Below are 14,641 nucleotides of genomic sequence, written 5' to 3'. Positions count from 1 at the left end.
CTGTGGGTGGCGTCGCTAGGCAACGCTTTCTTCATACTGCTCGCTAATCATTAGCTGCAGTTGTTGCAAGTTTTCCCAGTCTATTTAATCCCTGTGCCTGTTCTGTCTCGTCACCAGATCATCTTTTATGTTCACTGTTTCTTGTCACTTTTTATTTACCTTTTGTTTCTTTATTTTAGTTGTACTCTCTTTCTCTGCTTTTTGCAGTAGCTCTACTGGTTCCTGCCCTCGTGCCCTGTGGATTATATCTGCCTTGGACATCGCAGATTTATTATCTCCGTTTCTAGCTTGGATACTGTTGATTGTTTGTTTCCATTTCAGCCTTGGACATTGGTTTTCCTTTGTCTCCATCATCACCTACTGTAGCTTGCCACTGCCATAATATCTCCTACACTGCCTTGTGACTGTTTTTGCATTATTGTTCATCTGCTTCTCAATAAAACCCTACTTATTGCACCTCCGCTTCAGAATCTTCATTACTTCCCTGACAAGTTGACTGGGTTTCAAAAACTAATGATGATGATAAGTGGGCTGAGACCCTATCACAAAATGAACACAAACAGGTTCATGGTGGATGGGTATTTTTCTTTGTTTCACTCTTTTTATATTTGTGGGTGAAGTGAAAAAATATCTCAGTTTGGTTCGTTTTAAGAGGACTCAGCAGCCTTTTGGCAATTGAAAGTGAAAAATGTTAAAAAATGTTTTGTCTATCATCACATTTCAAATTGCAATCGCAATATTTTTCAAACTAATTGCAATATGATTTTTGTCCCAATCATCCAGTCCTGGACAGTAGGACGCATCTATTGAGAGCTTTGAGATGTGCTGTGATATTCCCGCAATTAACCATCACAGCACATTTGAAGCCAGTGAGAGAACTTCTGGCATTATCACACCAGTGAGGTTTTGCAGGACAAGTTACATTTTAAAATAAAGTCTGTAAACACTTGTTTCCTCAATGTGTTTATTACTATATTAAAATAATGGCCAACAAAACAACAAATGTTGATTGAGTATGACGATCCTCACGAGCCGCGGGAAACTCTTGAGGTAAAACCAATGTTATATGATATAATGGGTAAAACATAATGATAAATGTCCTTTGTCTGCCACCATAGTACCAGGTTCTTGCTCAAAGGCTGTTCCATTTAAAATTTGTATCCCCTTCCCTTGCAAACTTCACTCAGTCTTATGGACTCAGATGTACGACACTGCTTACAAGTGTCCACTACTGGCGGAAGACTATGGGATCAAAATTCCAACAAAAGTATTGCAGTCACGGATCCAAAATTAATAAGTGTGAATCAAAATAATAAGTGTGAATCAAAAAATAATAAGCGCAAAAATAAATAAAACGTATCTAAAACAGTAATATAACCAAGGAAAGCATGATTTTGTTTTCAATTCTGATGACCATTCATCTTTTTTTTTTTTTGTTTTTTTTTTCAGCATATTTCAAATGTGCTTATATATTTTTGATTCATGTTTGTTATTTTTGTATCTGCGCTAATTATTTTGATCTTTACTTATTATTTTTGGATCTGTGACTACAATACTTTTGACGAGATTCTGATCCCATAGAAGACGTGCAATGGGTTTAACTGGAACACCCTAAACCCTTGATCACTTGGAGCGTGTTGAAGGCTGATGCCAGTTTGTGGAATTATTTTGTGATTTTTGCACCTGACAAAACAATGTTTTTGGAGACTGATTTCAGAGGCTTATGTATAAATCTTGTGTGTTTAATTTTTTTTCTCATTAGAATGAATTGTTACAAAGGATTAATCAAGATATACACAAACGAAAATATTAACATAACAATGAACACATACTATAGGCTATAACTGTGAGATAAACAGTTTAAGGTAACTACAAGTATTATGTTGTTAAATCTCAATATAAGGTCTCTAAATTGTTTAATTGACCTGACTTCACTTTCAACATACATCAGAGTATGCTCACTACTGCTGTCAAAATCGAGGGATTGAGGTCTGTCAAAAGAAACTTCCTTCGTTTACTTAGAAGTCACAAAACGGTGGGGATTCCCCAGAGGGGAAGTGCTTAGGGGATTTAGTGAGTGGATGTTAAAAGTGAAGTGGAACACAGCCAAAGTCACCATCCGATGCATTGTTGATATTCGGCCTTTTCAAGAATACATCCTGGTAATTTTATGCATTCTCGATACCTGCATTCTTGAGAATTTTATTTTATCATCGGCAGAGGATGATGACATTGAATGAATCCACAAGAACATAAGCATACACATTGAGAAACAGCCTATGTCTCTACTACTGTGGCTTCGTGCACCTAGATTTGGGAATATTTGCCCATTCTTCCTTGCAGAATTGTTCGAGTTCAGTCAAATTGAGGGGTCAGCAGCGATGTGCTGCTCTCTTCAAGTCCATCCACAGGCTCTGACTTGGCCACTCAAGGACTATGACCTTCCTATCCTTAATACAATGAAGAGATGATCCGCTCTCCGATAGTAAACTGTTAATGTTTTTTATTACATGACTTAAAAGGGGAAATGGACACAGTCGTTTCGGGGCACAGGCCTTCCTCAATGGAAGGCCTGTGTACCGAAACCGATTTTGAAGAATGCAGCTGTTATTTAAATATAAACAGTCTTTTTTAACATTATAAATGTCTTAACTGCTATTCATGATCAATTTAAAGCATCCTCTATGATGCTTTATCATATGCCATGTCATTTTATATCTCAAACATTTTCACAGTTTTGTAGTGTTTCTAAACTTTTGAAAGGTAGAGAATTTCTAGACTTAAATTTGATTCTGCATACCAAATTTTCAATGTAGTCTCAGATGTTTTACCCCAGTGTCTATGCACGAATACACACAATTGCATCCATGCACACCCACAAACATTCACACAACAGAACTTATTAAATGTTAATGAATGCTAAACACAAAAACAGCATTTGAAGCGCATTGTCAAACGAATTAAACATTGCACATTGCATCACTTTGTGACTCAGTCGTGACGGCGCACAAATTCGACTAAATGTAAACATCAACAATTTACTGTCACATGACTGAGCACAGCCAAAACTGCATGCGCTTGTGGTCACATCCATCCCTAACGCAGTTGTTTGTGCAAAGGCGTAAACCCTTCAAGCCACATTTTCACATTCATTAGGCTGAAGACCACACAGGACAGTCTGTAGTTCTTCTCCTGCAATGCTAATATTCTAATTAATGCTGTCAACTGATTCAATGTTTTTATGGAATTAATTACACAATATGATGATCAATTAATCAAATTAATCACCCATAACAATATTTGCTCAGAAAAGCCTCTAAATTAAGATAATTTAGAGACAATAATATATTGTGGCAGACAAGTAAATCACTGAATAGAGAAAAAGTCAGCTTTATAAGTATATTGTTTGTTAAATTTCCATTAAACAAAAGCATAATTTGCCTACAGTCCAAAGCAATCCATTTTGAAAACCAATCTGTTCGAAGTAGACTTAGGGGCTGTTTCCACAGGATGCATTTGCACATTAAATCTTGTGCTATATTTTGGTCTATTGGTGTACTCATGTCCTCCTAGGAAGTTTGTAATTACAAGGTTGGAAATGGACGTGATGTGCGTTCAAGTGATACACAGAAAGAATGGACCCATTTTGTAATTTCATATTTCTATCTTTCTTTACTGGCCAAGACAGGAAGCTTTTTTAGCACCAATGCAACAAAATGAAGAGCAAAGCCATGCATTAGGTGTGTAATTAATGCTTAATAACAATTAGCTCCCGCCATACTTTTCGGAAAGTAGGGGTTCAAAGAAAATCCCCAGTTTCCCACACATAATTATGACTTTGTGGTGCCGTTCATGTGCGTTCAACTTGTAAATATGATCATTCTGACATGACTTGAATGCATTATATGTAAGCGTTAAGGGTTGCAGGTTCGCAAAGTATTCTTTGAATTGCTCCAATGGTAGGACAATTCCTTCCATCAATGTAAAATTTCACATATAAACAGTTTGTAAAATGTCTAGCGGTCATTCTCCAAAGATCTTATGCATTCCAGTGGCATCATCAAACATACAGTACAAATGAATTCTGGACTAAAAGAAAATGTGAAACTGGCCACATTACAATATTAATTTAGTCAGATCTCTTACTCATACATATTTGACCAAATGACTAAAGCACATAAAAAGAAAGAAAAAAAAAAACTATATTGGATTCATTAAACTAAGTCTTTACAGCAAATTGAAGTGAACTGCTCACAATTTGATGTATTTGCATGTATTTCATCCAACTGTTTTAAAGGACTTGAAAACATTACAATTAATGGTATTTATTTAAACAATTTTGCACAAGCATAAAACCCTCTGATCTACCTACATAAAAGCCAGGATTATGTAAAACAGTAAAAGAAAAAAGCTGAACTCTCTTTAGAATGATGTTAGATATGTTTTGTTTTATTGGAGAATATCACTTAAGAAAAGATGAGCCTTGTACCAAGGGTTTAGGAATGTTTTTTGCACAGCATGAAGCAACAAAATGTAGCTGCAATAAATTTTTTCTAAAACGAGACGAATATGAGTGTGTGTGTAGATGAGGAGTTCATGTGTGTGTGTGTGTGTGAAGAGGATGAAACGGGACAGGAAGGAAGGAGAATCGTGAAGAATTATATAGTGACAAAGAAGCTACATGATGAATACGGTAGCTCAGTAAAGGAGAGACATCACAAGGGATGGAAGTCATAAGGATTTGCGATTCCTTAAAAGAATAGTTCACTCAAAATATGTCATTCTAAAATATGCCCATGCCATCAGGGAAGAAAAAATCAATTTATAACCTGGTCATTCAGTACATTCAGGTAGTCAGCTGACTTCATTTTATTGCCGCATAATGTGTGGCTTTCTTGTGTCCACACAGCTGTTTAGTCCCAATCCTGTAAATTCTTGTCGCATTTTGTGTGGAAATGCTCTTACTTTCACAATTTTTTTATTGTATTTATTTTATCCCCTTTTCTCCCAATTTGGAATGCCCAATTCCCACTACTTAGTAGATCCTCATGGTGGTGCGGTTACTCACCTCAATCCGGGTGGTGGAGGACAAGTCTCAATTGCCTCCACCCTAATCGTGACCATGAGGAGGTTACCCCATGTGACTACCCTCCCTAGCAACCGGGCCAATTTGGTTGCTTAGGAGACTCACGACTCCAGGGGTGATAGTCAGCATCAATACTCGCTGAGCTACCCAGGCCCCTCTTACTTTCACTATTAAACATAGCTGTGAGCTCTACTGTTGATTTTTTTATGATATGACTTCAATTTCAGCAATAACCTTAGTGTTTTTGTTATGTTTTCTTTGCTCTATGCAGGCCAATAATTTGACCCTTCTGAAATACAGTAACATATTTTCCACGACCACAGGATACGTCTTCCGACATGGTTGTTTAAGAAATGAGAAGCTACACACTGCATCAGTTATAGAATTGTTGCCAGCTGAAACAGATTAATCACTGCAATAATTATCCAATCATTGGCACTTAAGTATCTGCTTATTTAAATCCAAACAGCGACTTTTTTATTTTTTTTTGGCCAGGCAGTGTATTATAATACAATACAATTTGTATAATACAGTATACTTTTTGAAAAAAATGTATGAATAAATAAATAAAAATGTGTCAGTGTTGTCATGGGACATGGCCAGTGTTGGGTGACTCAGGTTTTTACCAAATAAAAATAATACACTACAAATTACTGGGGCTGATAATCGTTTAATTGTTTTTTTTTTTTTTAAATCAAATTAATTACATTATGTGCAGATTAATTATTTTAATTAATCACAATTAATATTTATTGAAAAAGGCCACAAAATAATGATAATTTAGTAACTATTTCAAAAATTATAAATACAACGCAAAATATATATTATAATTCAGATCATTCAGATCTAAGACATATACATATATTGTGGCAGGAGAAAAGTAAAGCATTTAACAAATACAAAAAAGTGGCTTTAAAAGTGAAAACACAATTGTATTTCCATATCAAAAAAGCCCTATATTTACTGTGCATTATCACATTGAGAATCCATGTGTTCATCCAAGAACTGAAAAATAACCAACACTCCTGGAAACATAATAAACAATTTGTTAAAAAAACTAATCTGGCTTTCTATGATTTGGCATTATCTAAAATGTCACAACTTAGTTCCGCTGTCCACATATGTTGCCTACATTTTTAGGAAAACTATTTGCTCTAGAAAGTTTTGAAATTAGGTGCTACTAGTTACAACAAAAAAAAAAAAGGGAAATGTAAAATGCACACAGCAGTCACTCTTAAGTATATAGGAGAATATACTTAAAGTAATTAACTTCACTGAAAGTCTGTAACTTTAATCTGATTGCAAGAATTTTAAATATAACGTGTTCACAACTTTTTGACTTTTTAAGTAATTTGATTACAGTAACATATTACTTTGTAATCAGATTATGTCCAAAACTGGTCATGACAATACAGTGTATTGTTAATTTTATTACAATATTTTGTCCACATCAATGGAAGAATGCAGATGTTCCAGAACCATTAATAGAACCAAACGTTATGAAATTAAATGGGTTCTAGTTGTAACGGTTACCCTGTCTTGTTTCACTGTTCCCTCTTGTTTACCATTTTCGTCACTTTTTGCATTCCTTAGTTTTCACTTTTGTCCCTTATGTAACTCCATAGTCTCTTTGTTAGCGTTCGTGTTTTCCGTCATTGCTTTCACCTGTCCCTCGTTAACTTGCTACTTGCCTCTTGCCTCTGTTTCTTCCCTCGTTATCTTGTTTGGTGTTCTGTTTGTTCATTGGCCCCTTAGTTCTATGTTCATGTATATATATCCTGGTTTTTGGTTTAGTCGCTGTCTTTCGTTGATTGTATGTGAACGTGAATGTCATCGTTGTGTGTTCGCTCGTGGTTACCCTGTTCCCTGTCTGTTCCGTCCGAGGTTACCCTGTTCCCTGTCTGTTCCCTGTCTGTTCCCTGTCTGTTCCCTGTCTGTTCCATCCGAGGTTACCCTGTTCCCTCTCTGTTCCGTCCGAGGTTACCCTGCTGTCTGTCGTTTCAGGTTTACCCTGCCCACTGTGGATGTTCTCTGCCCAGTCACTCCTGCACCCTCCTGTGTTAAATCCAGTATTTCTAGTTTGTGTTTTTCCCATCGTGGATCTTTTCATTTGTTCCTGAGTTTGTTTACTTTGTGTTATCACGAATAAACTGCGTTTGGATCCTAAACCCCTGTCTGCCTTCTCCTGCTTCCCGCAGTCATTACACTAGTGTTTTTAAAGAAACTAATACAAACTGGTTCTTGAATCCCAAGCCTAAACAGCAAGAAAATGATGTACTATGAACTTGCAAAAACATGTTTTAATGGTTTGCCCTCTTAATCTTTAATCAAACACAATAACTTGCAAGAATTTACATTTGGGTTGCGAGGACAAGAGGCTGGAGTTTATTTATATTTGTTTGTGCAGATGGAGATCTCTTGGCATGTACAGCTAAAGTAAGTGTTCTTTATTCATTATGTCAGGCACAGAGCATGTGAGCGACACTCCGCTCAATAACCCGCTCTATGCGTGTGCGCTCACTCAAACGCTCATGGCCCAATGGACACTCTGCTCAAGTACTGCTCACACTCACCGATAAAAAACATTCGCTCAAATCCCGCTCCGACATTACATTTCTCTGTAGTATACTTGGTTCCAAGCACATACACAGGGGGTAGCTACAGTGGCCCGAGCAACTGCCCCTTTGCCCACATGGGCTGAGGAGCCCCTCTGGGTAAAATGTATACTGTACTATAGGGCGACATTTATTATTGCAAGCACCAATGATGTTTGCCATCAAATGACATCAATGCCCCCATTTTGTAGTCCATATGACTTTTGTAGTCCATTTCAGAGCTTCAGCAGAGGGGAAGATTTTCTGTGAATAACAATTAAAGTTTTACTCAGAAAGCTATTAAATGGATTAGAAAGACTTGGAATAAAGTGCATGAGTCAAATTGACCATTTTATGATACTTTTATTATGCTTTTATGTAACAAATAATAATATGAATATTAAATTATCAAATGATTAATAATGTACACATCTGAAATTATGTGTTTGTATTGTCATGTTTTAGTCTATAAAATGTCGTTGTTTATTTTGGACTGGTTTATAACAGCTGTTAGATAATCGGGTCTACCAAACCTTTCTTTTCTGATATATTTGACTGATCATTTGTAATCAGTCAAATATTTCTCTGTTAGCACATATGTCATCAACATCTTCAAATAATGGCATAATATTATTATAATTTTTTCAGTCCTAATTACCTTTTTTTACTTTAATAAGTCATCAAACATGTCTCTACAAGTGATAAAACATATATGCGATGGTGCAGAAACTAGCATACACGCAAATTTGCGGTTTTCAGTTTAAACTGGATCAGAGTGACACAACCAACCCAGAAAAAACAATCTTTTCAACATTATAGTTTGTTTGAGTAGTTTATGGCAATAATGAAAACATGGACTGGTACCAGGAAAAATATTGCAGGTAAAAGTGAAATGCAGAATTGTTCTTCAGTTGTCTCCATGGAATGATTATACTGTAGATTTGATACATTAATATGTTTCTAATTTAATGCTATCAGACTTTGGGTCTGTAAATTAAAATGAGCAATTTCTCATCCTAATTTTGTGTTCAGTTTTTATGGGTGTATTAAGATATCCAGAAAAGAGCAGTGAATGTTTATCTCTTTTTCAGTATTGTTGCTTTATTAATATTTCCTACAATTTTATATGTACAAATCATATGCAATCTAAAGGACTGTGGTTATTTATATAATAATTATTATATTAGTAGTTACCATGTGCCTCCTTTGTTTTTCCTTGATAAGCATTATACAGTGAATCTGGACTTTATATGTGTCAAACGATCATATCTTGTGCATGCATTCTTTAAATGTACTGCAAGTTTTAACCATGGATTTAACAAATAAAAAAAGCATAAAGTGAAATTTTGTCCAATATATATTAGATGAAATCATGTTTAATGATCCCAACACAAATACAAATTATTTAATTCACAAATTACACTGCCTTCGTTTAAGAAAAGTTTTTTCTTTCTAATGCACAATCATTTATAGATATTTTCTCTGTTCATGAATGCAGCAAGCGATGTCATCTGCAACCACTACATCTGCATTCATCTACAGTCAGTTTTTTTTTTTTTTACAATTCACTTATCATTAAGGCATGAATTTGGCTTTGGGAAACTGACCAGCAGTTATGTGCCACTTTATCCCGAAGCAGAATTCAAAAGCATCAGGCGGTCGATTAAGTGAGATAATTCCGCTATGAAATTCTCTATGCTAGAGCGGAAATTTTACTACTCAAATTCTCATCTGTACAATAGAGGCATGCAAGCAGAATGCTCCACCAGCAAATTAGAATACACTGATCTGCAAGATCATACATGTGTATTAGTTTTGTGGCAGGGATTTTGTGTGTGTGTTCGGGATTCAAGGAAAAGGCTTTGCCAATATACAGTATTATTAACATATTCAAATGAGGGTGCTCTAACGTTAGCACCCCCGCAGAACCAGGCCTGCATCTAGATGACAGCTGCACTGGCATGATGGCAAAACAACAAGATACCATACTACACAATAATTATCTCTTAATTTATTATCAAATTGTATTGTAGCCTACTAGCTCACCTTTTGCTACACTACCATGATCGCGTAGCACATCCTCGTGCTCTCTGGCTATGTGACGGGTACGATTCCAAAAGGAATATTTGCTAAATCTCACGGTCTCTCCACAATCCATTTCGATTTCCTTGTTCTTAACCTTGATTTATAATTAGCATTTATTTAGGTCATAAGGTTTTCAACTTCACTAAAACAATGTTAGAGCTCCATAACATCAGGCCTATTGCTTATTTCGTAGATTCTCATATCACGAAGCGCATTCTGGGTTGAGCGAGCAGCACTGAGCGGCCTGAGAGAGCAGAGTGGAGTCTTCAAAAAGGCGCTCTCCACTCAGGTGGAATTATCACTGCTCCATTCAATGCTCCGCTCACATGCTCTGGTTTGGTGTATTGTGACTAAAAACATGGATATATTGTTTTTTACTCACTTGTTTCTCATTTATCTGTATTGTACAAGGGCTTCCGCCTTATAGTAAGCTCGGACCGTGATGTACGTTTGTGGGATGGTTATGTAGTAATGTTGACAGTTAGATCATTCGGTTCTCAAAACTTTTGAAAAGCTGTCTGGTATTGAGATTGCCTCTCAAGTTTTCCAAGTAAGCGAATCTGACATGAGCAGCATGGTGGAAAGGCATGTGTGTGGCTGGCTGTGTTTGGCTGTGGCTGTAAACTAATGCCTACTGGCTATTTAAAAAAATGGTATTTGTCATTCGACATGTCCCGTCCCCAATTCCTGTTTCAGTAGGAAATACATCAAAACATCGTTATCGAACAGCTTTCGTCAAGGCACTTTAGAGCGATTTTAATCTGAAGAGAAGAATAACGTGTTAGAGTAGTTGATAATTCTTACCATTAAAGCTGACGTTTCTAATGTACCCCAACAATTCCTTGCCATCAATGCTGCTCATGCGAGGACAAAGACCTGGATATCCTGAGCAGAGATCCCGATGCATGCGGTCCAGGGCATGGGCCATAGCATACACAGCATCCATCACAAATTGCACCTTCCCTTCTTGCTCATAGGTGGAATCCCTTCCGACCTTCTCCAACCCTGTAAAAACAACCACATTAGAGATCAAATCTGACATATATCATCACCAGCATATGTGGAATTATTGCCCTGACTTATAATAACTAGTGCTTTCAGTCAATGAAAATATTTAATCATGATTAATTGCATGATTTTTCATAGTTATTCGTGATTAATTGCAGACTTCTTTTCCTGTCAAAATGCATTTAATTCCTTCTTAGAAAAACAACATGTAATAATGTTTTATTTAAATGTTCCAAACAAAGCATTCCACAGTATAAAGATCATAAAGAGAAAGCATAAAGAGGATGACTAATTAAAATATATAGTATCCATAGTTTGCGTTTTCATTGCAATGAGCATTAAATCTCTCAAACCCTCATCCTCCACAAAATTAATAGTGGCTACAGCAATCGTGAAGCCGCATTTACATGATTTGTTGCTTGAACTCCACATGAAAAGCGCTTGCCGAGAACTTCTTGTTTTGCTTCTAGCACTGGCACAGTCGATGTAATTATACTTCATCTTAATTGCAGGGACATTTTGTTTTGTACAAAACATTATGGTTAAGAGGTCCTTTCTCCATCACTTGATCATTGAAATGGAATCACTGTTGTGTGTGTGTGTGTGTGTGTGTGTGTGTGTGGTGAGTGTGGTGTGTGTTTCAGTTTAATGAACCGGACACAAAGCAAAAGTTCTGCCCTACTTCAACCAGTGTTCAGAACTCACACAGAGTTGAATAAAATGTCAGAATCTAATGTGAAAATTGGTAAATACGTTAATTGTGATTGTGAAAAATGTATTAGTTAAACATTTTTAATTAAATCGCATGCGTTAACACGTTAATTTTGACAGCTCTAATAGTAACATGATTGCTCGTCCTTTGAATTTTTCATAAATTAATTTTCATTCAGAAAGTTCTAAATACACCCAAATGTGGTGTGTTGTAAGCGTCTACATAATTGGACAGACAACACCTTTCATCGTCAAAATATGGTAAAGTTTTGTGTGATTGTTGATGCTCCATCTGTGCATGTTATTTTACATTTCTAAATCTTTTGGGGAGGGGGTATGTGCTTGGTGACACCCAAGAGCTCTAACACAATTATAATACTAATGTTAGCTTCTTAGTTTACATTATAAGAATATTCCAACTCAATACAAGTTAAGATCAATCGACACCATTTGTGGCATAATGTTGATTCTAAAAAAAAATTTTAGAATCTGCAACCATCTTGGTTACATTGAGGCACTTACAATGGAAGTGAATGGGGATAATCCGTAAAAGTAAAAATATTCACTGTTTCAAAAGTATAGCCACAAGATGTAAACAATATGCATAGTATCATGATATTAATATGATAAATCTGTGCAAAGTTCTATCCAATTTTACAACATCTGTGCCATAACAACATAACGCCATAAATCCTTAAACCCTAAAACGACCGTAAAGTGATGATTTAATTAGTTCCACTGTACGGCTCAAATAAAACCAAAGTTTTAACAGAAGAATTAATGTAAGTGCATTTATAATATTATATGCTTCAAATCTTTGCCTTTAAAAACTCCAAAAGTTGGCCCCTTTTACTTCCATTGTAAGACCCTCACTGTTATTTTGCTTTTTGCTTTTTATAAGAAAAGGAGGAAGGAGTCAAAAAAATAATTTGTGGTAATTAACATTATGCCACTTAACTTTTGTTAAGTATTGAACTTGGAATATTCCTTTGTTTACAATTATAATTTTAGAAGACACTTTTATACCAAGTTACTAACGAATGACAATAATACAAGCAGAAGTGATTTTATCCAATGGAGAAAACAAAATAGTGGAGTAAACAGAATAGCATCAACAAACAGAATAAAAAAATAATCACTGTTTTCAAAAAGATTCCAGAAAACTCCAGCCGTCCTCCATTGGTTGAACAAAAAGATAGTCCCACCCCAAACTCACACAAATGGTTCGAGCCAGTGTTACTAAGTCAGGTTGGACAGAATGCTCACAAAAAAAGAAAAGTTTCGATAGCACCACAGAGCCACAGTGTTACACTTTTTGTAAAAGACAAACTACAAATGGATTACTTGGACTCAGCATATTGAGCTGGAATGCGAGAAATAATTACACACACAAAAAAAAAATACACAGATCAGCTTTAAACCTTAACATTCAGTGTTATCAATATTGCCCAGCTATGTAATATAAAACTAATCCCAACAGTGACTCTTTGTAATATCTGAGGTTAATCGCAGAGTGTTGATACCTCACTTTCCCCATTTATGTTAAATCCAGTGTGAAGCATCAAAGGAGAGGTTTAAAAATGGTCAGTCACAAAGAACAAATTAACAGGACCAGCCAGAGTCATTAAACTTGTCAGGCTAGAATTTATAGAGACTCGTTTATAGTGATTGAAATACAAAGCATCTCTGTAGTGGATTGTGGTTTACAACTCAACTGTATGGGAAGCTTTTACCTTACCTGAGGGAGCACTTACTAGTCTTGTTGGTGTAATTAATCACCCAGGTTCAGCCACATTAATGTGCTCTCAGAAATACTGTAGTATCTCATAAGAACTCTGCAAACTAAGCTACTTAATCTCAAACAAAGACTATACTATGAACTTGAAATAAGACTCCACGCTGCAGAAAAGAAGCCAACTTTGCCACAGGTTTTTAGACTTGAGATTTGTATAGTACCCTGTAATTGTTTAGGGTAGAAAAGCATTGAGACAAATACCAGGTCAACGAAGAGAATGACCATTCCGCCTTTTCCTGAGTTCATCTTTTAAACAGTGTCCCTGAAGCCAAAAATTACAATCTGACCAAAGTGAAACGAAGCATTGCATTATTATTAGTACTTTTACCATTAGTATCACTATTACTATTGCTCATATTTAGGTGTGGCAGAGTGAAAAATCTGCGTTGTCGCTTTAAGGATTCTCCACCAATCCCTAATGTAAGAGTGTATAAAATAGTGCACCTGGTGGGTGACAAGTGTAGAGTGAAACGAAATGGTCGGTCAAGGAGGAAAAGTTGCCTTTGTGTACTTGTGCTGTGAGAAAAGGAAAGTAAATGGGGGAGAGTGAACAAACAGAACAAAACAAATAAAAAGTACTCCGTTCTAAAAAGTTTTTGCCACTAAACAATGAACTCTAGTTGTTAATGTGGAGTGGCGTGAGTAACGGGGAACTACAAAGAGTCTGCTGACCTGCTGAATGCTCTGCAACAGAGTTGTGATGGAACCGAGCTAAAGGTGAATGCTTTGGTGGTCTGGCCTGCCAACCCCTCATTTGTGACTCTCTCAGCATTCCTGCAAATCAGTGCCTCACATACTGCAAGGTACAAGAAACTACTGACCCAGCACACAGCGAGCCTGACCTCTCGCCCTTACATCCACATACACCTACACCCTGTACACACACACACACACACACACACACACAAACATACACACAGCCATTTGTTTGTTCGTTTCAATCATTTGATGTTGTAATGGTGTTTACTGTTTGTTTTATTTAACATTTTCAGGGGGCCTGGGTAACTCGGCGTGACTACTGAAGATGCTGACTACCACCCCTGGTGTCATGAGTTTGAATCCAGGGCGTGCTGAGTGACTCCTGTCAGGTCTCCAAAGCAACCAAATTGGCCAGGTTGCTAGGGAGGTAGAGTCAAATGAGGTAACCTCCTCGTGGTCGCTATAATGTGCTCTCGGTGGGGCGTGTGGTGAGTTGTGCCGCGGAGAACAGCGTGAAGACTCCACACGTGCTATGTCTCCGTGGTAACGTGCTCAACGAGCCACGTGATAAGATGCATGGATTGATGTCTCAGACACGGAGGCAACTGATATTTGTCCTCCGTCACCCGGATTGAGGCGAGTCATTACGCCACCATGAGGACT

General features: G+C 36.7%; 1 protein-coding gene across 2 annotated transcripts in view; it reads right to left on the bottom strand.

Annotated features, from left to right (window-relative positions):
- Nucleotides 1-14,641, bottom strand: part of LOC127638105 (metabotropic glutamate receptor 8-like) — a 229,068-nt gene that overhangs the window by 46,717 nt on the left and 167,710 nt on the right. For both annotated transcript variants that reach the window (XM_052119455.1, XM_052119456.1), the window contains one exon: nt 10,570-10,770. In XM_052119455.1, coding sequence (XP_051975415.1) covers nt 10,570-10,770 — 201 coding nt within the window. The remainder of the gene's footprint in view (nt 1-10,569; nt 10,771-14,641) is intronic.

The sequence above is a fragment of the Xyrauchen texanus genome, chromosome 46 (assembly GCF_025860055.1).
Source record: "Xyrauchen texanus isolate HMW12.3.18 chromosome 46, RBS_HiC_50CHRs, whole genome shotgun sequence".
NCBI lineage: Eukaryota > Metazoa > Chordata > Actinopteri > Cypriniformes > Catostomidae > Xyrauchen > Xyrauchen texanus.
This window is presented reverse-complemented; position numbering and strand designations above follow the sequence as displayed.